This window comes from Mytilus trossulus, chromosome 2 (assembly GCF_036588685.1).
Source record: "Mytilus trossulus isolate FHL-02 chromosome 2, PNRI_Mtr1.1.1.hap1, whole genome shotgun sequence".
NCBI lineage: Eukaryota > Metazoa > Mollusca > Bivalvia > Mytilida > Mytilidae > Mytilus > Mytilus trossulus.
In genome coordinates this window covers 1311830-1338012 of record NC_086374.1, presented here as the reverse complement: position 1 = coordinate 1338012, position 26183 = coordinate 1311830, and the positions used below count along the sequence as shown (strand labels likewise).

The 26183-nt window shown below is 32.4% G+C and overlaps 1 protein-coding gene across 3 annotated transcripts; it reads left to right on the top strand.

Moving 5' to 3' along the window:
• The first annotated feature begins 1037 nt into the window (after positions 1-1037).
• Positions 1038-24217, top strand: LOC134706209 (uncharacterized). 3 transcript variants are annotated; one of them, XR_010105599.1, is made up of 16 exons: positions 1038-1262; positions 2271-3142; positions 4932-5039; positions 5573-5668; positions 6312-6422; positions 6676-6765; positions 7143-7241; positions 7757-7849; positions 9976-10077; positions 10253-10339; positions 18802-19114; positions 20224-20403; positions 20846-21144; positions 21702-22113; positions 23264-23359; positions 23820-24091. XR_010105599.1 is itself a non-coding variant. In XM_063564944.1 (16 exons), exons 2-16 carry the CDS (start codon positions 2370-2372, stop codon positions 24128-24130), a joined length of 3300 nt encoding a protein of 1099 aa, XP_063421014.1. In that variant the 5' UTR covers positions 1041-1262; positions 2271-2369; the 3' UTR covers positions 24131-24217. The 3 variants fall into 3 exon arrangements, 1 of the variants encoding a protein (XP_063421014.1); XR_010105598.1 differs by having other exon boundaries at positions 21702-22243; positions 23264-23430; positions 23820-23944; XM_063564944.1 differs by having other exon boundaries at positions 1041-1262; positions 21702-22243; positions 23820-24217.
• The last annotated feature ends 1966 nt before the right edge of the window (positions 24218-26183 follow it).

Sequence of the window (26183 nt, the reverse complement as noted above, 5' to 3'; positions counted from 1 at the left end):
TTCTAACCAGCAAACAAATGAAAAAAAAAATATGAAAAGAATGATACCAGAGTTGATATTTTCAAAAAGGGGGTTAGAGATCATAGTAGAACCACAAGGCCCTTTATTTATTCCGGGGTTTTTTAATGATTAAGATTTCAACACAATGTTGACTGATGTTATCCTATTTTTATTATTTCTGTTTTTTTGTTTACACATCCTTGTCAGTATAATGATAGTCCTACAAGTGAGAGGTTTAGATAGCTATAATACCAAGCTTAAGCCCCCATTTTCTACATAAGAAAATACCTGTACCAAGTCAGGAATTTGACAGTAGAAGATGATATATTTCTCAAGAGTTTTGAGTGACAGATACCGACCTTACCGACATAATTATTATAAACAAAGAACGAAATCAGATAGAAAACTTTGAAGAAAATTCACCGTTTTCAATGTGGGCAGTATTTGGGAGAAGAAGACCGTACCTGTACCAACAAAAGTAATGGAAGGTCAATTACGAATTCACATTTAAACTGTAAAAATATGACAAACATTCCGTTACCGATATACAAACTCCTTTTTTCATTATAACAACTGTACACGTGAGCAATATAGAAGACAATATTGTTAAATCACACATCCAAAAGACCCAAAGCGGCAATTATGACAATTGAAATTTTTAACGACCTTGACTGGTTATACAGCCCTTGCACGGTCGGTATTTATCAATCCCTATCTATATTATATAGCGCCCCCTTCCCATTGCATGGGATTATATAACGTACCCATGCGGTTCAGATACGGGATAGGGTTGCTGATTTTATGCATTTATTTTTTTATCAAACTAATTAAGTTTCCATTCCATAGTCAAGCACACATACATTTTGTTCTGCCAATCTATTAACACTTTCATGAACCCAAACTATTTATGTATATATTGACCAGTTGTTCGCTAGGTATGTTTATATTGACCAGTTGATCGCCAGATATGTGAAGTAAGTTTGTCACAGTTTTTGCTGAACAAGTTAAATGTTGTAATATTTAGAACAAAGATTAATGTTTACTCATTGCTTCAAAAAATCAATTTTCAAACAAACAAGATTAAAGCAGTTGCTATATTATATATGTCACAATGAAAAATAATTCTAATCTGATTGTTTAAAATTATACAAAAAAAACCTATTTAATCTTAAGATTAACTTTAATACACTTGTATATTTCACAAAGTAATGTGTATTGGAATAAGACAATGAATTTAAATTGGAGTGCACAGATGAGGAAAGGTAAGTGAACCTTTTTTAATTGATTATGGTAAAAAAACAAAAGCAAAACACTAGATTGTTAGGTTAACAAAATAGACTATATTCGGTATATAGTCGCAAACAACGATTTCTGAATGAGAATATTTCATAACTCCACATATTATTAACCATTTACAGATACTTATAAATAACCATTAACATACTTATATGTGTTTTTTTTTCTTTAAATTGAATATGCTTCCAAAAACATGCCCTATTGTCATTGTAATTATGTATTTTTGCTTGTCTAGAAACGCAATTTTCAAAATTAAGTGATAAAATGTATTTTGCAAACTTGTTTCATCAGAATACAGGATACTGCTAATTCTGGCAACATGGTGAAACTTCAGTATAACATTGAGAAGATTTTGTATAATTATAAAGAGACAACCTCCGACCAGAGTCCAAATGACGTGGATGTAAGCAACCAAATAGTCTTCATCGAATCAAGCCATGTTATACAATATAGAATTTAAGATCAACCCTAGTCATCTCAAATCAATGACGTAAAATTATCGGCCATTTTAAAACGACAAAAAAAACAAAAAACGAAAACAATAAAACTACGATAGAAAAAAACTCCTCAATTGGTACTAGCACAATATATGACAGTTGTTATCCAGTCGATTGATGTGCTTGAGCCTTTTATTTTGCCATTTGATTAGAGATTTCCGTTTTGTATTTTGCTCGGAGTTCGGTATTTTTGTGATTTTACTTTTCATCTTTGTTTCTATAAAAAAAATGTGGTTACGAAATCACTGACCTTCAAAACATCAGTTAAAACACTCCGTAAAATAGTTCAATCAAAAACAGTTGCAAAGCAACGACAACTAACAAAATGGGATGAAAAACCTTCGTGTTTTTTTTTAAATTTTGGAACAAGTTTTCCTTCGTTGAAATACAAAAGGCTTTAAGCTAAATCAATAATATGTATATTTCTAAAATTTAAAAGGAAATAAAAAAGGTTACACTCTTTTTATTTTCTTCCAGAAACAAAAGTCCAACTCATTAGATTCCTAGAACTTACTCATAGTTTATAATCTGACAAGAATTATGACATTTTGGTTACTGCTTTTATAAAACCTAAAAATGAGTGAGACAGGAAGGAGTACTATATCTTTGAGTGAGACAGGAAGGAGTACTATATCTTTGACTTTACCCACAGAACGAACCTGGGACAACAATGATGAAGGCGAAGACACTCAGATCCAAGAACAACAAACTAACCATACAAAATCTGAAAACATTCCATTAAACAAAACACCAGGTCTGCAGTTAGTAAGTGACAACACGACAAAGCAAGACCAAAATGTAAAAACAAATAATTCTAAGGAAAGTCAGCAAACAGCAGCAGATGAAACAGTAGCGTCAGGTGGGGAAAGTAATGCAGCGAATATAGACAAGCATGATGATAATATGGAGATTATTGAAAAAGTAGCGCAAAGTAATATAACTGATGACGTCTCGGTAATTAATTTTACACAATCCGAAATTTCAGAGGAAACAACAGAATCAAAAGATTTAGGCTCTAACGACCAAATACCGCCTATAGACTTAAGTGGAAAACGCAATAATAGGGAAAACAACAAAGAAGGGAGTCTTCGAAAGGATACCATTAAACGGCATCCAAGTAAAAGGGTTCAGAAGGTTGGGTTTAGTCCTAGGCGACAAGTTATTGCCCTTCAGAGAGAAAAACACAAAAAAGAAGAAATCCGACGACAACCATTGGAATTAAAGCGACAGTCTCTCGACATTACAAGTTTGAAAGACAAACAAGAGGACCACCGTCGTCAGTCGAGACTTCCATCACTTCAAAGTATGGGTTCAAACATTGCTAATCTTCTGAGGTCAGCTCGACAAAGGTAAGTAAACAACAACACTTTAACTGAATTTTATGCGTTCTGCGCGCTTTTCTGGATTTACATTGATCAGGAGAGATCAAAGTCAAATATTTGAAGGTTACGATGTATAAGTACCGAAACAGCTGAAGAACTACTTAGTATGTGAATAAAAGGGACGCAAAACATATAGCACCGCCATGTAGATAAAAAAAAGTACCTATATAATTTGTCATGAACGTTTTCATTTAGAACCATTCTATTAAAAATTAAATCCATGCATTGTCCCCGTTCTGAAATGACGCGCATCAAGGGCACAAATACCAATATGATATTTAACCTGCAAATGACACATGGGATTAATATATATACACATTATAGCTGGTTCTTTTCACAAAATAAACAGGAGTGATTTTTAAAATCGGATTAAATAATTAACAAAAGAAATAAAGATATTTTGTTGCAAGTATTATGAAATCTTTGTCCTTTTTGGCAGCCAAATTGCAGTTGCATTTAAAAAACCTAGATCGATTGTAGGTGAAATCAAAGTGAAACCAAGAAAATGATGAATCATTTGGAACAAAATATAAGACAATAGTTTATATGTGTACAACACTAATTAATGGAGGTGGAATTTGATATAATATTAACACCAGATAGGTAGGAACTTTTACATGACATGATAAAAAAAGTATTCAAACTCTCACTTTAACTTTTTTGGATTCGAGCGTCACTGATGATTCATTTGTAGACGAAACGCGCGTCTGACGTATATACTAAATTTAGTCCTGGTATCTATGATGAGTTTATTCACCAGATAGGTAGGGAACATTGCATAATAGACAGATATTCAAGCGCTCAGTTAACAGATAAGGAAACATCTCTTGGCAAAGAGCACATGTATTGCTGCTGCGCTAAATAGTACAGGTAGGGGATCCTACTCGAGGTATACATGTCTTATTTTGGTTAGTAGACAGACAATATATCGAACTCGTGACGTAAAAGGGGATGCAATGATAAAAATTTAGCATGAATATATTAACAGTATATTTTCTTCTAATTGTGTTTTAATAATTATTCGACTTCACTTATCTTGTTTATACATGCTACTTTAACATGTTTAGTTAGTGTTGTGTGATTTAACATTGTCTGTTAACAGGAATTATAAGTGTGTTCTGTTTATAGGGATAAATTGTGTTCATTATTTGCTGCTACATACTTTGTGTTCACTTAATTTTTTGACAGGAATACTTTGTTCACATTTTCAATAAGTAAACACGATACTTTGTGTTCACATTTTCTGTTCATAAGAATGCTTTGCGTTCACGTCATCTAATATAGTCGGTAGTCATTTAGTCGGTTTAGTCTGATCATGATAGGGTTGTGTCTTATGTACTTATTTTGCTGTTTGTTTTTTTCATTTTTAGCCATGGCGTTGTCGGTTTATGTTCGATTTATGAGCTTGACTGTCCCTCTAGTATCTTTAGCTCCTTTTATGACTGTGCATTGTCAGTCATGTTGTCTAATTATTAAGTAAAAATCTGAAGAGCGTTGAGAATCCAAAAATTCCAAGAAGTTGTGTCAAATACGGCTATTGTAATCTATGCCTAGGATAAGAAAAATCCTATTTTTTTCGAATTCAAAGTTTTGAACAGAAAATTTATTAAAATGACTATATAATTCATATTCATGTCTGACTATTGGGCTGGTAATACTAAACTTGATATGGTGTAGCAGTTCCTTCTTTCTTATAATAAGAAATAAAAAAGGAAGAGAACGGGAAAGACAAACTGACTCTTGATGTATCTTGTAGTGTAATACATGGAATTGGTCTAAGGAAACCGGATGTGGACGACAATAAAGTCAAGTTAGAAGTGGATAGATTATGGAAGATAAGAACAAACCTAATCAGAAAAGAAAGGTAATTGTTTATAGTAGGAACTACAATTACCTTTCGTGTCAATGATGTATCTGTTGCAAAAGCATACATGTTGCAGGAAAGTCCACGAGATGACGATGTTCGCTTACTGGAAGAAGAAAGCACATTTAAAAGAACATTTAATCTAGTTATATGAAAAATAGTTAAACGGTTTTTGTGTCAATTTTCAATTTTTAAATGTTCGAAGTTTGCATTTACAAATAAATATGCTACTTACTTTAATATACATAAAGTCAAATAGAGATTTTAGATCAGATGCATTTAAATAACATGTAATTATCTTGAAGATATTTTGGTATTTGCTATCAACCTCAATCTGATTAAAATTCAGACCTATTATAATATATGAATTCACACGAGGATAACGAAATCAGAGATAGAACATTTTAATTAGTTTGTATCTACCTCAATAAAATGGGAAACATAATAAAAAATGCTAATTATCTCATAAGAAGAAAAAGCCATATGAATTCATATTTACGATTTAAAAAAAATATTTCATTTATTTAACACAGTCATGGAAGGGACAGCATTTTGAAGTTGAAGTCTCTTATAACAGACACAGTCGAACTACTGGGACGAGTCCGGGTCAACGTCAGAGAAAAGGAAATGTATGTTCAAACTGCTTTTTGTTTATTTGTATTATTGTTTTTGTGACTATAGCCTACATGAATGAGCCTATGTTAGAGGGCATACTCTATAAAATTCGTGTTCTGCGATTTGACTTAAATTCTCATATTCAAATTACAATATATTTAAAATAAACAGTAAGCAATGCATGTACTCTAAAACTATAATAATCTATCATCATTTCGTGTGTTGTCCTAGTCTACCATCGAGATGTCCTCTGAAGACTGCCAACGATCACATAACCCGATATTAACAAAAACATAGATATAAATAGATAACGACCTCGTCCAATTGGACTATAGGTCTGTTTGATTTCATGTTATAGCTGAACAAAATAAGTTAAACATCGTTTTAACCTGTATAGAAATTATTTGTTTTTGTGTGGGTCGAATCAGTCAACAAAATGGTTCACCTTCGTTTTTCTTTCAATTTTGACATTTGTCTTCCCTTTTAATGGCAGACCAAGAACTAAAAGACACACAACCAATCTCTAGGTAAAGGATTGAGTTAAAGATCACACTAATATGAAATAAATGTTTAAATAATATTATTCATACATATTGGTTTATTCCGTACGGTACTTATATTCAAAAATATTGAAAATCTATTTTTATTTTTTGACAGATATTCAGATGAAGATGTAGAATTTCATGCCAGAGAGTTAAACAGCTTACAACTACTGTTTCATGGAATACTGGAAATATGGTTAAAAGTTAAAGATACAGACAAAATTGAGTAAGTTGAAGATGAATTGTAACCTTAGCAGAATATTATTTTTGATTTCTGCAATCATGCTCACAGCTGAATATCTCTGACACGAGGTCAAGGCCCTTTTTAGAGAATTTTGTTTTAAATAAAGGGATAGGAATATAACAAGCTGTATGTAGAAATGATTATAATATTCATTCGGTATTAAAACAAAAAATCATACGTACTCATGGTGTCGTTAGAATCTATGTGTTTTGCATTGAATTAGCTTTATTTTTAGATATAAGAATATGATTTTGCCTGATATGATGGAACTTGCCACTGATATGACTTCTTTATATGGAGAGGTGATGGCTTTATTTTTACAAAGGTAATAAGCATTATATGAACAAGTTATGAAATTTATCTAATCTGGATCTGGTTTGTCTAAAATAGCATATGAATTTTACACCTACTATAAAGCTTTTCATAATGTTTCATATCATCATTCAAATGCAGAATAATATTTTAAAAAATGTCAGAGAGTAAGACCTCACTTATTTTTCTAAATAGCAAAAGTAAAGAAAGAAATAGTATATACATAAAAAATACAATCTAAGAAACAATCGAACTTTTCACTTTATTTTACGTAGTTCAAATCATTTAGTATCTTTTAGTTTTCTTATATTGAAAATTTGTATGTCATATATATATATATAAAAGTGATGTATTCCTCAATGCTATAATAAGTTTTACCATGTGTTACAGGTTTGATTTAAATATAATCCCAATGTTGCGACCAGTCCACGGATTATACTACGGGTTAGGTCTACACTGTCGATATAACTGTCTGGACAAAGATATTATGTAAGCATCTAGAAATAACAGCATATGTCGGGTAAATGTTAATGAAATAGCAACCTTACAACACAAGATGTCGTACAACACAAATAACCAAAAGGTATCTTACGAGCAATCAAATCAAACACTTCAATTCGTCCCAAGTTTAAATTAGTTAACAGTATAAGATAAACATTAACTTCCAAAACATGTCATCAAATAAAAAGATTTGGCAAAAGACTACCACAGAGGTTCATGAATCTGAGAGAAAAATAAACACACACACAAATATGTAGGAACAGGGATAATAATAATAATAATAAAATTCTTTATTTAACGAAGGTAACACATTTAACAATTACATGTTAATCTTCCATGAGGCCTTCAAAAACTATTATAACTATGTTTTACCCCACGCTACAGTTTTTAAGCATTGAACAGTAGACTATAAAGTTTATCTAACGAATACTAAACACAAATAAGCTACGAAGGTATTATTATATTTCAAACACTATTTTAATGTTCACAGAATATTATTTTAGTTACAGAGACGGTGCTTCTACGGTATACTCTGGTTTTATATCTGGTATCCTGAGCCTTTTGAGGGGAACAAAAGTACTTCTTAAAAGACTAAAGTAAGTCTTGCATATAATCGCTACTATGTCGTAATGTAACTTTCAACAGTTCTGATATAGAATTAAATCGCTATAGTCTTAATATATAGAAACTCTTAACAGAGAGATACAACTACTTCAATATTAACTCATTTAGAGTAAAACACTCACAAATAATCTCAACGTAAAACACGTTGAATCCTCGCTGGTTCACAGATTGTCGCCACAGCCACCACCCTTCTCGTTTCATCTTGTTTAGCCTAGAAAGACAAGAGGTCACATCCGAAATCGCCAGTCGACTCCTTATAGGAGTGATTGTCTGTTAACGAAGAGTTCTATCAATATTTATTTCCATTTTTGGCAAAAATTATAGTTTATAAAAAAATAAAACCCGTAAGAGGCAATACTGATCAGCAAGGCTAGATCTGTTAATATATCAGCATGGACGAAATTGTCAGTCAACTCCTTATTGGATTTATTGTCCTTAAATGACGATGTTTACCCTTTTTATTTGCAAGGCAAAACTTTCAAACATGGTGATAAACTGTAAACAAAGAGGATTAACACGACAGGATCTACAAACAAATAAGCTGAAATTGACAGTCCTCTTCTTATAAAAGAGTTGCTCTTGAATGACGAGATTTATCCATTTCTTGTACTGCTGTAAAAACTTTTAGTAAATAGAAACAACTGAAACAAGTAAAATTTATCAGAAATATAAGAGCAACAAAAAAGAGATCTTAGTCATGAATTATAACATGGTAGTCTTGAATTTTGGAAATACAAATAGATCCAGATGAGCAAAAGAGACTCTAAAGAATTTAGATATTATCATTTTCATTATTATTTTAACTATTTATTATTATTATCATTATCATTATCATTTTTATGTCTATTGTAGTAAATATTAATATTTTCAAGTAGCGAACTATTTCAAATAACTTGTAGAAACAAATGTGAAATTATTAAGTCCATTTACGATCATTTACGATTAATTGCCAAACTTGGTGTATCAACCTTCATTAAATATAAATTTAACACCCTAAACCGATTACATATTGATTTTATATTTAAACATTTAATTTATCTCAATATAAAATTCAAGAATGGTAAATAACTGTTTACCAGGTTTAATTTGTTTATTTAAATTTAAATGACACATGCTATATAATAGTATCTATCTTGTTATACCAATAATATCTTTCTTAAAGAAATTACAAACACCCTGTATAATACTTAATTTAAACATGAACGAGGTACACTATAAAGATAGATGTATGTTATTAAAGGCATTATATGTATTTAGAAGTCTATAATGAATAATGAAATATTTTAGTATTTTTTCAAAAAAGTTTGGATTAAGTGTATCAGTAAAATGGTATGTATACATGTACATAAGAATTGAGATAACTTCAGTATACATTAGCATTGAGATAACTTAATTTATTATTGCCAGTAATAAATAACATTAGTGGTACTATTTTTCTGCATCAAATGCGCATTCAGACAATAAACGTCTCGATCTTTAGTCATGATCTAAGCTAAAATATTTGAAAATCCAAAGCCTATCAAAAAGACGTAGAGCTGTAACCAAAAACGACAACAACTATAGATAAAGCCGTGCAAGTATTCAATTTCAATTCAATTCAATTCTTTATTACTTTGAGCAAATGATGCTCATCAGTACAAATCAGAGCTATAATTTCTAGTTCCAGTTATTGCATGGTACTATTGACATACTCAATACAGAATTCCAGAACACTTTCCAATACTGTCTATATTGAAACAGTATATTCGAATTCAGTTGATATATTACAGTATCAGTATGTTTAAGGTCCTGAGCAGGCTGAGGAAACAAGAACAAGATTTGACAAAATCTGAAATCACCACTGAAAACATAATTTCATTCCGGAGTTGGGTGGGGTGGTAGGTTTTTTTTTGGGGTTTGGTTCTGAAGGGTAAGAAGTTTATGTCCCACATGATGTTTTAGTTAAGCAAATTTCCGACAAAATTTAATTCTATATCGTTCTACCATTGACTGTATTCTAATAAATACAACCCAGTATAAAGTGCAATATTATATACTCATAAAGTAATATACAATTGATTCTGTTAGTATTTATAAAGTCACTTGTCCTCTCCTTCAGATTTGAAGACGATAATGGAAGAGAAAGACGACGACTTGTACAGTCAACAATATGTAGATTTACCAAGGATATACAGTCTGTGTTAACTCATGGTCTTCATTCGTAAGTTTTAAGCTTTTATTGTTTATTAGTACATAAATGTTAAATTTTACTTACTAGTATACTATTTTTTCAGATTTGTTAATAATAACAAGTTGATTTCTCTCACGTGATAATTTTTTTCTCATTTATTATCATTTACTATTTCTACATGTACATATTACGATTTTCATTTTAGAATATCTTTGGAAGAATATAGAAAGTTGATCCATAAGTTAGGGAACTTGTGTTCTGATGCTTTCTTCACTATTGGGAAAACCAAGGGGTGAGTACAATTAAAATGTACTGAGAAACAATTCTTTTTGTATCTGTATACAATAAAAAACGTTTGCATTTCAACCAAAACGCAATGACAATGGACAAAACGTACGAACAGTGGTCAACACGTAATGAAAATGGACAAAACGTAATGACAATGGACAAAACGCAATGACAATGGACCAAAATTATGAACAATGAACAAAACGCAATGACAATGAACATAACGCAATAAAAATGGATAAAACGTAAGAACAATGGACAAAACGCAATGACAATTGACAAAACGTAAGGACAATGGACAAAACGTAAGAACAATGGACAGAACGTAAGGACAATGGACAAAACGTAAGAACAATGGACAAACCGCAATGACAATCGACAAAACGTAAGGACAATGGACAAAACGTAAGAACAATGGGCAAAACACAATGACAATTGACAAAACGTAAGGACAATGGACAAAACGTATTGACAATGGACAAAACGTAAGAACAAAGGATAAAACGTAAGAACAATGGACAAAACGTAAGAACAATGGACAAAACGTAAGGACAATGAACAAAACGTGAGAACAATGGACAAAACGTAAGAACAATGGACAAAACGTAAGGACAATGAACAAAACGTAATGACAATGGACAAAACGTAAGAACAATGGACAAAACGTAAGAACAATGGACAAAACGAAGGAACACCGGACAAAACGTAATGACAATGGACAAAACGTAATAACAATGGACAAAACGTAATGACAATGGACAAAACGTAAGATCAATAGACAAAACGCAATGACAATGGACAAAACGTAAGAACAAAGGATAAAACGTAAGAACAATTGACAAAACGTAAGGACAATGGACAAAACGCAATGACAATAGACAAAACGTAAGGACAATGGACAAAACGTAAGAACAATGGACAAAACGTAAGGACAATGGACAAAACGTAAGAACAATGGACAAAACGTAAGAGCAGTGGACAAAACGCAATGACAATAGACAAAACGTAAGAACAATGGACAAAACGTACGTAAGGACAATGAACAAAACGTAATGACAATGGACAAAACGTAAGAACAATGGACAAAACGAAGGAACACCGGACAAAACGTAATGACAATGGACAAAACGTAAGGACAATGGACAAAACGTAAGAACAATGGACAAAACGAAGGAACACCGGACAAAACGTAATGACAATGGACAAAACGTAAGGACAATGGACAAAACGTAAGAATAATGGACAAAACGTAAGAACAATAGACAAAACGTAAGGACAATGGACAAAACGTAAGATCAATAGACAAAACGCAATAACAATGGACAAAACGTTAGAACAATTGACAAAACGTTAGAACAATTGACAAAACGTAAGAACAATGGACAAAACGTAAGAACAATAGATAAAACGGAAGAAAAATGGACAGAACGTAGGAACAATGGACAGAACGTAAGAACAATTGACAAAACGTAAGGAAAATGGACAAAACTTTAGGACAATAGACAAAACGTAAGAACAATAGACAAAACGTAAGAACAACAGACAAAACGTAAGAACAATAGACAAAACGTAAGGACAATGAACAAAACGTAAGAACAATTGACAAAATGTAAGAACAATGGACAAAACGTAAGTACAATAGACAAAACGTAAGTACAATAGACAAAACGTAAAAAAACAATAATCAAACGTAAGGACAATAGTAAAACGTAATAAAGATAGTAAAACATAAGAACAATTAACAAAACGTACGAACAATGGACAAAACGTAATGAAAATAGACAAAACGTAAGAACAATTGACAAAACGTAAGAACAATGGACAAAACGTAAGAACAATAGACAAAACGTAAGGACAATGGACAAAACGTAAGAACAACTGACAAAACGTAAGGACGATAGACAAAACGTAAGAACAAAGGACAAAACGTAAGAACAATGGACAAAACGTAAGGACAATGGACAAAACGTAAGAATAATTGACAAACCTAGGACAATAGACAAAACGTAAGGACAATGGACAAAACGTAAGAACAATGGACAAAACGTAATGACAATAGACAAAACGTAAGAACAATTGACAAACCTAGGACAATAGACAAAACGTAAGAACAATGGACAAAACGTAAGAACAATGGACAAAACGTAATGACAATAGACAAAACGTAAGAACAATTGACAAACCTAGGACAATAGACAAAACGTAAGGACAATGGACAAAACGTAAGGACAATGAACAAAACGTAATGGCAAAAGACAATAGACAAAACGTAAGGACAATGGACAAAACGTAAGATCAATTGACAAAACGTAAAAAACAATAATCAAACGTAAGGACAATAGTAAAACGTAATAAAAATAGTAAAACATAAGAACAATTAACAAAACGTACGAACAATGGACAAAACGTAATGAAAATAGACAAAACGTAAGAACAATTGACAAAACGTAAGAACAATGGACAAAACGTAAGGACAATAGACAAATCGTAAGGACAATGGACAAAACGTAAGAACAACTGACAAAACGTTAGGACGATAGACAAAACGTAAGAACAATTGACAAAACGTAAGAACAATGGACAAAACGTAATGACAATAGACAAAACGTAAGTACAATAGACAAAACATAAGTACAATAGACAAAACGTAATGAAAATAGACAAAACGTAAGAACAATTGACAAAACGTAAGAACAATGGACAAAACGTAAGGACAATAGACAAATCGTAAGGACAATGGACAAAACGTAAGAACAATAGACAAAACGTAAGAACAACTGACAAAACGTAAGGACGATAGACAAAACGTAAGAACAATTGACAAAACGTAAGAACAATGGACAAAACGTAATGACAATAGACAAAACGTAAGTACAATAGACAAAACATAAGTACAATAGACAAAACGTAATGAAAATAGACAAAACGTAAGAACAATTGACAAAACGTAAGAACAATGGACAAAACGTAAGGACAATAGACAAATCGTAAGGACAATGGACAAAACGTAAGAACAATAGACAAAACGTAAGAACAACTGACAAAACGTAAGGACGATAGACAAAACGTAAGGACAATGGACAAAACGTAAGAACAATGGACAAAACGTAATGACAATAGACAAAACGTAAGTACAATAGACAAAACATAAGTACAATAGACAAAACGTAATGAAAATAGACAAAACGTAAGAACAATTGACAAAACGTAAGAACAATGGACAAAACGTAAGGACAATAGACAAATCGTAAGGACAATGGACAAAACGTAAGAACAATTGACAAAACGTAAGAACAACTGACAAAACGTAAGGACGATAGACAAAACGTAAGGACAATGGACAAAACGTAAGAACAATGGACAAAACGTAATGACAATAGACAAAACGTAAGAACAATTGACAAACCTATGACAATAGACAAAACGTAAGGACAATGGACAAAACGTAATGACAATGGACAAAACGTAAGATCAATAGACAAAACGTAAGTACAATAGACAAAACGTAAGGACAATAGACAAAACGTAAGGACAATGGACAAAACGTAATGACAATGGACAAAACGTAAGATCAATAGACAAAACGTAAGTACAATAGACAAAACGTAAGAACAATTGACAAAACGTAAGGACAATGGACAAAACGTAAGAACAATAGACAAAACGTAATAACAATAGACAAAATGTAAGGACAATGGACAAAACGTAAGAAAAATAGACAAAACGTAAGATCAATAGACAAAACGTAATAACAATAGACAAAACGTAAGAACAATTGACAAAACGTAAGGACAATGGACAAAACGTAAGAAAAATGGACACAACGTATTGACATTGGACAAAACGTAAGAAAAATAGACAAAACGTAAGGACAATTGACAAAACGTAAGAACAATGGACAAAACGTAAGGACAATACACAAAACGTAAGGACAATGGACAAAACGTAAGAACAATGGACAAAACGTAAGAACAATGGACAAAACGTTAAAACAATGGACAAAACGTAAGAACAATGGACAAAACGCAATGACAATAGACAAAACGTAAGGACAATGGACAAAACGTAAGAACAATGGACAAAACGTAATGACAATAGACAAAACGTAAGTACAATAGACAAAACATAAGTACAATAGACAAAACGTAATGAAAATAGACAAAACGTAAGAACAATTGACAAAACGTAAGAACAATGGACAAAACGTAAGGACAATAGACAAATCGTAAGGACAATGGACAAAACGTAAGAACAATTGACAAAACGTAAGAACAACTGACAAAACGTAAGGACGATAGACAAAACGTAAGGACAATGGACAAAACGTAAGAACAATGGACAAAACGTAATGACAATAGACAAAACGTAAGAACAATTGACAAACCTATGACAATAGACAAAACGTAAGGACAATGGACAAAACGTAATGACAATGGACAAAACGTAAGATCAATAGACAAAACGTAAGTACAATAGACAAAACGTAAGGACAATAGACAAAACGTAAGGACAATGGACAAAACGTAATGACAATGGACAAAACGTAAGATCAATAGACAAAACGTAAGTACAATAGACAAAACGTAAGAACAATTGACAAAACGTAAGGACAATGGACAAAACGTAAGAACAATAGACAAAACGTAATAACAATAGACAAAATGTAAGGACAATGGACAAAACGTAAGAAAAATAGACAAAACGTAAGATCAATAGACAAAACGTAATAACAATAGACAAAACGTAAGAACAATTGACAAAACGTAAGGACAATGGACAAAACGTAAGAAAAATGGACACAACGTATTGACATTGGACAAAACGTAAGAAAAATAGACAAAACGTAAGGACAATTGACAAAACGTAAGAACAATGGACAAAACGTAAGGACAATACACAAAACGTAAGGACAATGGACAAAACGTAAGAACAATGGACAAAACGTAAGAACAATGGACAAAACGTTAAAACAATGGACAAAACGTAAGAACAATGGACAAAACGCAATGACAATAGACAAAACGTAAGGACAATGGACAAAACGTAAGAACAATGGACAAAACGTAAGAGCAGTGGACAAAACACAATCACAATAGACAAAACGTAAGGTCAATGGACAAAACGTAAGAACAATGGACAAAACGTAAGAACAATGGACAAAACGCAATGACAATAGACAATGGACAAAACGTAAGGACAATGGACAAAACGTAGAACAATGGACAAAACGTAAGAACAATGGACAAAACGTTAAAACAATGGACAAAACGTAAGAACAATGGACAAAACGCAATGACAATAGACAAAACGTAAGGACAATGGACAAAACGTAAGAGCAGTGGACAAAACGCAATGACAATAGACAAAACGTAAGGACAGTGGACAAAACGTAAAAACAATGGACAAAACGTAAGGACAATGAACAAAACGTAATGGCAATAGACAATGGACAAAACGTAAGGACAATGGACAAAACGTAAGAACAATGGACAAAACGTAAGGACAATGAACAAAACGTAATGGCAATAGACAATAGACAAAACGTAAGGACAATGGACAAAACGTAAGATCAATTGACAAAACGTAAAAACAATAATCAAACGTAAGGACAATAGTAAAACGTAATAAAAATAGTAAAACATAAGAACAATTAACAAAACGTAAGAACAATGGACAAAACGTAATGAAAATAGACAAAACGTAAGGACAATACACAAAACGTAAGGACAATGGACAAAACGTAAGAACAATGGACAAAACGTAAGAACAATGGACAAAACGTTAAAACAATGGACAAAACGTAAGAACAATGGACAAAACGCAATGACAATAGACAAAGCGTAAGGACAATGGACAAAACGTAAGAACAATGGACAAAACGTAAGAGCAGTGGACAAAACACAATCACAATAGACAAAACGTAAGGTCAATGGACAAAACGTAAGAACAATGGACAAAACGTAAGAACAATGGACAAAACGCAATGACAATAGACAATGGACAAAACGTAAGGACAATGGACAAAACGTAGAACAATGGACAAAACGTAAGAACAATGGACAAAACGTTAAAACAATGGACAAAACGTAAGAACAATGGACAAAACGCAATGACAATAGACAAAACGTAAGGACAATGGACAAAACGTAAGAGCAGTGGACAAAACGCAATGACAATAGACAAAACGTAAGGACAGTGGACAAAACGTAAAAACAATGGACAAAACGTAAGGACAATGAACAAAACGTAATGGCAATAGACAATGGACAAAACGTAAGGACAATGGACAAAACGTAAGAACAATGGACAAAACGTAAGGACAATGAACAAAACGTAATGGCAATAGACAATAGACAAAACGTAAGGACAATGGACAAAACGTAAGATCAATTGACAAAACGTAAAAACAATAATCAAACGTAAGGACAATAGTAAAACGTAATAAAAATAGTAAAACATAAGAACAATTAACAAAACGTAAGAACAATGGACAAAACGTAATGAAAATAGACAAAACGTAAGAACAATTGACAAAACGTAAGAACAACTGACAAAACGTAAGGACGATAGACAAAACGTAAGAACAAAGGACAAAACGTAAGAACAATGGACAAAACGTAATGACAATAGACAAAACGTAAGAACAATTGACAAACCTAGGACAATAGACAAAACGTAAGGACAATAGACAAAACGTAAGAATAATGGACAAAACGTAAGAACAATAGACAAAACGTAAGGACAATGGACAAAACGTAAGAACAATAGACAAAACGTAAGGACAATGGACAAAACGTAAGAACAATAGACAAAACGTAAGAACAATAGACAAAACGTAAGAACAATAGACAAAACGTAAGAATAATGGACAAAACGTAAGAACAATGGACAAAACGTAAGAACAATGGACAAAACGTAAGTACAATAGACAAAACGTAAGAATAATGGACAAAACGTAAGAACAATGGACAAAACGTAAGAACAATGGACAAAACGTAAGAACAATGGACAAAACGTAAGTACAATAGACAAAACGTAAGAATAATGGACAAAACGTAAGAACAATAGACAAAACGTAAGGACAATGGACAAAACGTAAGAACAATAGACAAAACGTAAGAACAAAGGACAAAACGTAAGAACAATAGACAAAACGTAAGATCAATAGACAAAACGTAAGAACAATAGACAAAACGTAAGAACAATAGACAAAACGTAAGAACATTAGACAAAACGTAAGAATAATGGACAAAACGTAAGAACAATAGACAAAACGTAAGGACAATGGACAAAACGTAAGAACAATAGACAAAACGTAAGAACAATAGACAAAACGTAAGAACAATAGACAAAACGTAAGAATAATGGACAAAACGTAAGAACAATGGACAAAACGTAAGAACAATGGACAAAACGTAAGTACAATAGACAAAACGTAAGATCAATAGACAAAACGTAAGAACAATAGACAAAACGTAAGAACAATAGACAAAACGTAAGAACAATAGACAAAACGTAAGAATAATGGACAAAACGTAAGGACAATGGACAAAACGTAAGAACAATGGACAAAACGTAAGGACAATGGACAAAACGTAAGATCAATAGACAAAACGTAAGAACAATAGACAAAACGTAAGGACAATAGTAAAACATAAGAACTATTGACAAAACGTAAGAACAATGGACAAAACGTAAGAACAATAGACAACACGTAATAACAATAGACAAAACGTAATAACAATAGACAAAACGTAATAACAATAGACAAAACGTAAGAACAATGGACAAAACGTAAGATCAATAGACAAAACGTAAGAACAATAGACAACACGTAATAACAATAGACAAAACGTAATAACAATAGACAAAACGTAAGAACAATGGACAAAACGTAAGGACAATGGACAAAACGTAAGAACAATAGACAAAACGTAATAACAATAGACAAAATGTAAGGACAATGGACAAAACGTAAGAAAAATAGACAAAACGTAAGAACATTGGACAAAACGTATGTGCAATAGACCATACGTATTGACAATAGTCTAAACGTATGGACAATTTTCAAAACGTAAGGACTATGGACAAAACTAAAGAACAATAGGCAAAACGTAAGAACAATAGACAAAACGTAAGAACAATAGACAAAACTGTTAAAGAGCAATGGACAAAACGTTATAACGATATGCAAACCGTACGGACAATAGACAAAACGTTAGAACAATGAACAAAACGTATTGACAATGGACAAACTGTAAGGACAATAGTCAGACTGTAAGGACAATAGTCAAAGGGTTAAAAATGGCTCTGGGAATGCTCATATTGTACTCAATTAAGTAGACCAAAATCGAACTCGTGCTTTTGAGATATTTCTAAATTGAAATTAGTTTATCTATTTTCAACTGAACATTCGTCCAAAAGTATAAAAACTTAACGGATATATCTTTCTTTATTTATTTGTAGAATTCTGGGTTCATTAGAAATGGGAGAAGGTGTAACAGCCCTGCAGCCGACAAAGTTACTAGGGAATATATCACATTGTGACGTAGTAAGGTGCGCAGTAGAAGACCGACCAGAAATTATCAATGGCCTTGTATTCCAAGAGGGACAGCAATTAATGTCTGATATATTCCAAGTGACAGGAGCACCATTTTGTACATCAGAAAAGATCCTGTTGCGATTTCCGTTATCTACTGGTGCTTTACCACCGTCTTCAATGGTTAAAGTGAAAGTTAAATATGGAACGAAGTGGACCGATCTGAATGGAGAAATTAAGGTACAGTTGATTAAAAAAAAAGAAGATATGGTATAATTGCCAATGAGACAACTCTTCACAAGAGATCAAATGACATGGAAATTAACAACTATAGGTCACGCGCGGCCTTCAACCACGAGCAAAACCCGAACCGCATAGCGAGCTACAAAAGGCCTTGAAATGACAAATGTAAAACAACCCAAACGAGAAAAGAAACCACCCTGGTTAACAATTTACGAAAAATAAATATGATACACATCAACAAATCACTAAAAAACAGGCTCCTGACTTTGGACAGGGTCGTTGACGATGTGTCGGGAATAAACAATTACGAAGACGATTATCATTCACATAACCTGGGACAGTGGTGCAACAGTACAACATAAGAACAAAGTATGAAAATCAATTGAAAATGGCTAAAATCATCAGATTGATACAAACCAGAAATATATCTAAAGAAAACACAGGACGAGACAGAGTATTTATATATCCACAACAACAAAAAAGAAACTAAGTACAGATCTCTGAGTACTCGCAATTTCTGAGAGCTAATTTAAAGCAAAATAAACCCCAACCTATAAAATAAAACATGCGTCTCAGACTCAAGTATCAGTCAGGACACAACGAAAATCTAATGGATGTAAAAGTTATACGAATACATAATCGATTTTGAAAAAAAGCACAATTCTTTAATTTTTTAAAACATGTTAATGTTGTATTAATTAGAGATAACTTTTAACAGAAACAATTACAACTAGTATTGACCAATCAATTCTGTAATAGGGGTATAGTAGAGAGGCTTAACAAAAAAGGGGGAGTGTTAGCTAGTTAACAAACAATAAAATATACCTATTACTCAAATGTTTAGCCATTAGTTTGAAATTGAAAAAAAGAAGATCAAACCGAAACATAAAAAAAACCTAGTTCAGTAGCGAACATTTAGCAGTAGAACTAACCAAGTGGGAGTTTGTAAAAAACTCGACGTGACGGAGACGTTAGATTTATCTATATACAATGATGACTTTTTCATCACTTCTTTAATTTAAAACCGTAGTGAAAACAAGGTAAACTAAATGAACATACTAGAAAATGTTAAAATATTGAACCAATTGCTTAATGCTTTATTTCAGCACAACTACATTGAGTTCGAAGCTAAGATGGTATCTGCGTTTGTGGCGGTAGTAGGATTTCGTGGTATACACAGAGAAGTAACTACAGCAGGCCACTCGTTTGTGTCGGATGATGACACACGTGTTAGAATGAGTATACCCAAAAACTCTTTTAGCGTCCCTTGTATTACTAAATTTCGGGTAAGCATCTAGATGAAATTTGAAAAAGCACGATACAGACCTCATTTTGGATACTTTTAAAGACTGTCAATGGGGCAATGTATTCAACATATGTTGCCTGTATCACACTTTACAATACAATAGTGATTCATCTTGCCACAACTCTACCGATCCAAGTTATGGAAAGCATACAGTTCTTTTCACTATTGTTGATTAAAAAAGTGATATGTGATATGGGACAGCAACGATGGTTTCTCGATAAGGCTATTTTAAAAAGATACCGACCTTTCGTCTTTTTCACATTGAAACAAAAACAAAATCCATACAGTTGAAAAAAATTATGTCCAATTTAAGATGACCTAAACACAGTCCATCTAAGGTGAACTTTGCCTGGGTGAAATGTTAAATTGTATTTTATTATTGTGTTTCGCTGTCTACTTTATGTCAATGATTTCTTTTTCAGTTCATTCAAATCAACCGGAACAGAATGTATGGATATAAAGAGACATGTAAAGAAGACTGTCATGGTATTGTGGCGTGTTCTGACATTCTAAATGTAACCCATGACGGAAATGTAGCGATAAATAAACCGATTCTTGTACATCTACCCATACTTCATGATATAGAGGATAGTAGCTCAGAAATAGTCTTATTCGAGAGAAATCTAGGAGGCAGTTTATCACTTCGAGTCGTAAATGATGCCATCCAGTGTGAACCCCACGGGAATTGTTATACGTTTGCAGTGTCTTGTTTGAATAACAGGTACCAACAATGCTTGTATATTAAAACAATTCTTCAAAAGATATTACAATATTATTTCCTGCATTCGAAATGTACTTTTATTGAACATATTTATACTATCTAGACAAAATGTTTGAATAACTAGAAACATGCCAAGTTATTTGCTGTGATTGGGCTTTAACTTATTCAGGTCAAAGTTTTCCCAGCAGCTTGCAAGAATTTTAAAATGTAGTCTCATTCTAAATTTTTTGTTTGTAAATTATGCCATTTTACTAATACTTTTTCGCCTATATCAAGTAAAAGTTATCATTCTTTGGTTTATTTATATGTCTTACAAAACCTGTGCTCTAGGTAGGCTTTTAGAAACCTTCAGAGTTTAGCTAAGTAATCTTATAAATTGAATCATAAGGTATATATCCTGTAAGTTTAAATTATAAAACAAGCTTCTTTATATCATTTCATTTTTATGGGTTGGTGTTAATAAAGGTTTATAAAAAATCATGTTAATTATTACATAATATTCTGAAACATTTTGAACTGAGCTATTGTTTAACTGTTATGTTATGCTTTATTTACAGTATTGCACTAGCAAAGGTGAAAAGGAAAATTCTAAAGAAGAATAAAACTAAGTTACTGGAAGAATTTGATTTATATTGTGGCTTAGAACATATATGTAATATAATGACTTACATGGATAAGAACCTCCTAACTGTCGGAGTAGTAAAATTGTGGGTAGAAATAGTGGAAAAACGGTTTACAACTAGGATATTAAGAAAGCGCGCAAATGAAGGACTTTTTGAGGTTCCAGGTAGCCGAAGTCCGGATATTCGTATGAAAGAGCAGGATGTTGTTCGAATGGAAATGGACGGAACTATTCAGAAGATTCGTGAAATACCTTCGGAACATTATTCTATTGTATATTTGTCAACAGCACGTGATAATTACCGGTCTTTTCACGTCGAAGAACGCCGTGATCCAAGAGGTCGACAAGTGGGTATTTTGAATTTTATCAGTGATACTTATGGCGATGGATTTATATTACATTCAGCAACAATCGATATTAATCGATATCTTATTAGTCTCTCACGTATTCCGACATCACATTCAGATGTTCGGCCAAGTAAGTTATTCTAATCGATATCTTATAAATAAGGGAAACAGCAGTTTACTACCGTTGAAAAGCCATAAATCGATTGAGAGAAAACAAATCCGGGTAACAAACTAAAACCGAGCCTGGAACTTATAATTATCAACTATTAGAGGAAAACATCGAACAACAACACGTGTGCAACAAAAAAACAAACAACAATGCAACATACATAGAAACAAATTATTAAATAATAAATGTCATATTCCTGACTAGGGACAGGATATTTTAAGAAAAAAATGGTGGGATCAACCTTGTTTTATGGCTAGCCAAACCTTGGGCTTTATGGCAATGTTAAATATACCGCTAAAATGACAAATATTACACTACGGGAATACAACTTACAAATAAATGCAAGTACACTCAAGACAAAAACATAAATTTATGATTTGACAACATATATATTGATGTTGGAAGTATAAATAATCAGTCGTCTGTTTTATGATTTAAAAAAAACCAACTTTAACCCCTCGTAACGAATATAACCTGTGGCATTATTATATTTTAGCTATATGTTATTTTAAATCGTGCACTTTGTACGAAACTCACAAATTGGTTGTTGGTTGTCTTAAAAATGATTTATTTTCAGTATATTAAAGCGCACTGCAACTTTATGTTTACCTTGCATAAATGTTGGTATACTCACTAGTATACTTAATATAGCGCAAGTTCAATTCTCAACGTCTGGCAAGACACATGTTAGTAATATGTTGTTTGTTTTGTTCAAACATCACTCATTGTTTATGTCCCGTGTTACTTTGTTTTAGCCATAAATCTTTGTATGTATCTACACTTTCAGCTATGACCAAATTCATTTTACTTTCATGAAACATTTTAACTAGTTATTACCAACGTGGAGATTTAATGACATTGAACATTAACTAAATAATTATGCCATAATTGGGATCATTATATCATTTGCATAATTACAATAATTGGCTTAAGGTATGACTTTAAATACAAACATTACAACTGTGTTATTTATATTGGCAGATACCTATGGAAGATTGACGTTTTCTCGCCAATCGCGATCATCGAGGTCGTCCGGAAGATCAGTTAAGTCAACACTAGCATACAAAGCTATATTTGGTAAGTTCCATTCATAATGTCCACAAGTATAGTTCCACCGAAACAGGAAAATCTTAAAAAGTTTATTAAAGGTAGGTTTATACTTCTTCTTATATACAAACTTTATATTAATTAGATTCTTCTTTTATTAAAATCGAACTCTAAATCTTCAATTCAACGTTAAATCGGATGCTGAATGGAGGGTACAATATATTCAGCTATTCTACAACATGTGAGAGGTGAACAAGAAGAAGTGGCGGATCTACAGGGAGGAGGAGTTCCGAGGGTTTTGAATGGGGAAATATGATTGGACATCCCCTTTTATCCTGGAAACCCCCTCCCGCTTTGTTTATTTTGTTTCCTGACCTTTGACTTGACATCTTTATAAACAAATACAATGTTTAAATGTTGAAAGTAGTGGTGATTTATCTTTTTATTTGTGGAGTAAAATCTTTAATCTACAAAATATGTATTTTCGTAGAGGAAGTGCCAGTACTGAGTCACCAGAGCTTACTGATACTTGCCGGCGCCATGTCTGTAGAAACGGCGCAGATGTTGGGCGTAGAGCTCGGACTTCAGAATGAAGATATACTTAATTTAAAGACAGTCAATCAGCCAACCGTTCTTACTGTGTTTGAGATACTTTGGATGTGGCGAGGAAAACAAGTCAATAAAAACGATGCTGAACAACTGATAGAATGTTTAAAGAGAATAGAATCGGTCCATTTATCAACGGTTGTAGCTAAGGCAAACAGAGAAAAACGTTATTTAACTAGAACAGACTTGAAGTGAACAGCATTTCACAATGTATTTTATGTATATAGCTTTTGAAGTTTTCATCTGTTCATGAATAAATAAATAAAAATGTTGAATATACAAGGGTATGTTAAAGTGGCTACGAATTATTGGTTTAAAAACACGAGAAGATAGCCAAATACGATAGAACCAAAAATCGGAGAAAGAAACAAAAACACATTGTCATTGTCAAAATAGAAAGAGGAAACAAGTTAACGAACCACAACACAGGCCACTATATCTGAGCAACAAGAACTAATAACAAGGATTTAACACAAGTACACCAAAGAGTAACAATCGCTGTACTTCTAGTAGCAACCATTGGGTTGCTTATATTGAGTTTCCCCAACAAAACAAACCATAAAAACTTATCTTAAGAAATATAATATCAAATTATATTAACAAACTAAAGCACTTGAATCGAGATATGAAAAAGGAAAATACACAATAGGAAAAAATATTCGTGTAGGCCAAAATAGTCTTACACTTAATTGTATCAGTGGTATCTTTTATTTAAAGTTAAATAAGATAAATGTGATCTACATGGTCATCAAATATATATTATTTAGTGAATGCTAGCTTCTTAGGTTTTCATATTTTATGGAAGTTCTTTTTTATTTTCAAAGATCACTTTAAATATTCAAATGTCAGTACTAGACAGTGAATGTCACAGTTTATAGATTAATATATGTGTCCTTTGGGAATTTGATGTCTACTTCGTATCGATGACAGTTTCTTTTGAAGTCATTTACAATAAGAAAAATTATATACACAGTATATAGTTTACATACTTGTAGGACTTAAAATTGAGAAAGGAATTGGTGAATGTGTCAAAGAGACAACAGCCCGACCATAGAACAGACAACAGCAGTAGGTCTTCAATGAAGCGTCGTTCAGCTGGCCCGTAAACAAATATTGTAGTTTAGTGATTATGTACGCCATACTAAAACTCCAAATTGTACACAAGAAACTAAAATTAAAAATAATACCAGAATAACAAAGGCCAGAGGCTCCTGACTTGAGACAGGCGCAAAATCGCGACGGGTTTAAGCATGTTTATGAGATCTCAACCTTCCCCTATACCTCTAGCCAATGTAGAAAAGTAAAGGCATAACAATACACACATTATAATTCAGTTCAAGAGAAGTCCGAGACGTGTTTGATTCGAACGAGTCTGACTAATCGTATGTGTCAGTGATGTCACAGTGTCAGTGATGAAGAACTAATTAGTGATGTCACAATGTGAATGAGACTAGAATTAGTCCTAACAAACCTCTTCACAAGCCAATAAATATCTGGTGATTCTGTTAATAATTTTCAGTTCTGTGAAATGCTAATTATCTAAGTACTGTAAAATTTGGGGGAAAAAAAAAAAGTAAAATCACAAAAAAAAAAAAAATGAACTCCGAGGAAAATTCAAAACGGAAAGTCAATAATTTAAAAGCCGAATAAAAATATCAAACACATCAACTGAATATATAACAACAGATTTATCGGTACTGCTAAATGTTAGAAGTTTTCCGAATTTAATAGTGTTAAAGACATGCACCGTTGTTACCAGTACTGTATATATAGTGCAATTAAAAGTACATGTAGTGCTATGCACATTTTTGTTAGAGTACATATGGTTAAAAGTACACTTGTACAGGTACACAGACTATCATTCGTAAATACGTGACTATATCTTGTCGACATACGATAGTGAGGCATTTATAACAATGCAGATATGCAGTTATCTTTTAACAGTAGTATGGGTTGCATTACTGGGTTAATTCAATATTTTGCACTATACTTTTCAAGATTAATGGACAAAATGAAAATAATTGGTAAACTTAGTTCTTCAGTGCCATAACTTCGTAGGAGATCGTCTTTCAGTTTTCAAGTAAATACACAGTAGGAAGATCTCAATATTCTGAACATTTCCCTATGAGCCAGTTGAGCTAAAAATTAAAGCAACAATTACAAATGTGCAGAAGTTTTTCAATATGTTTTAAGCTTTTTAACATAATTCATTGATTAGTTGTATTTGGCTTTGGACTAGCTTTCAGAA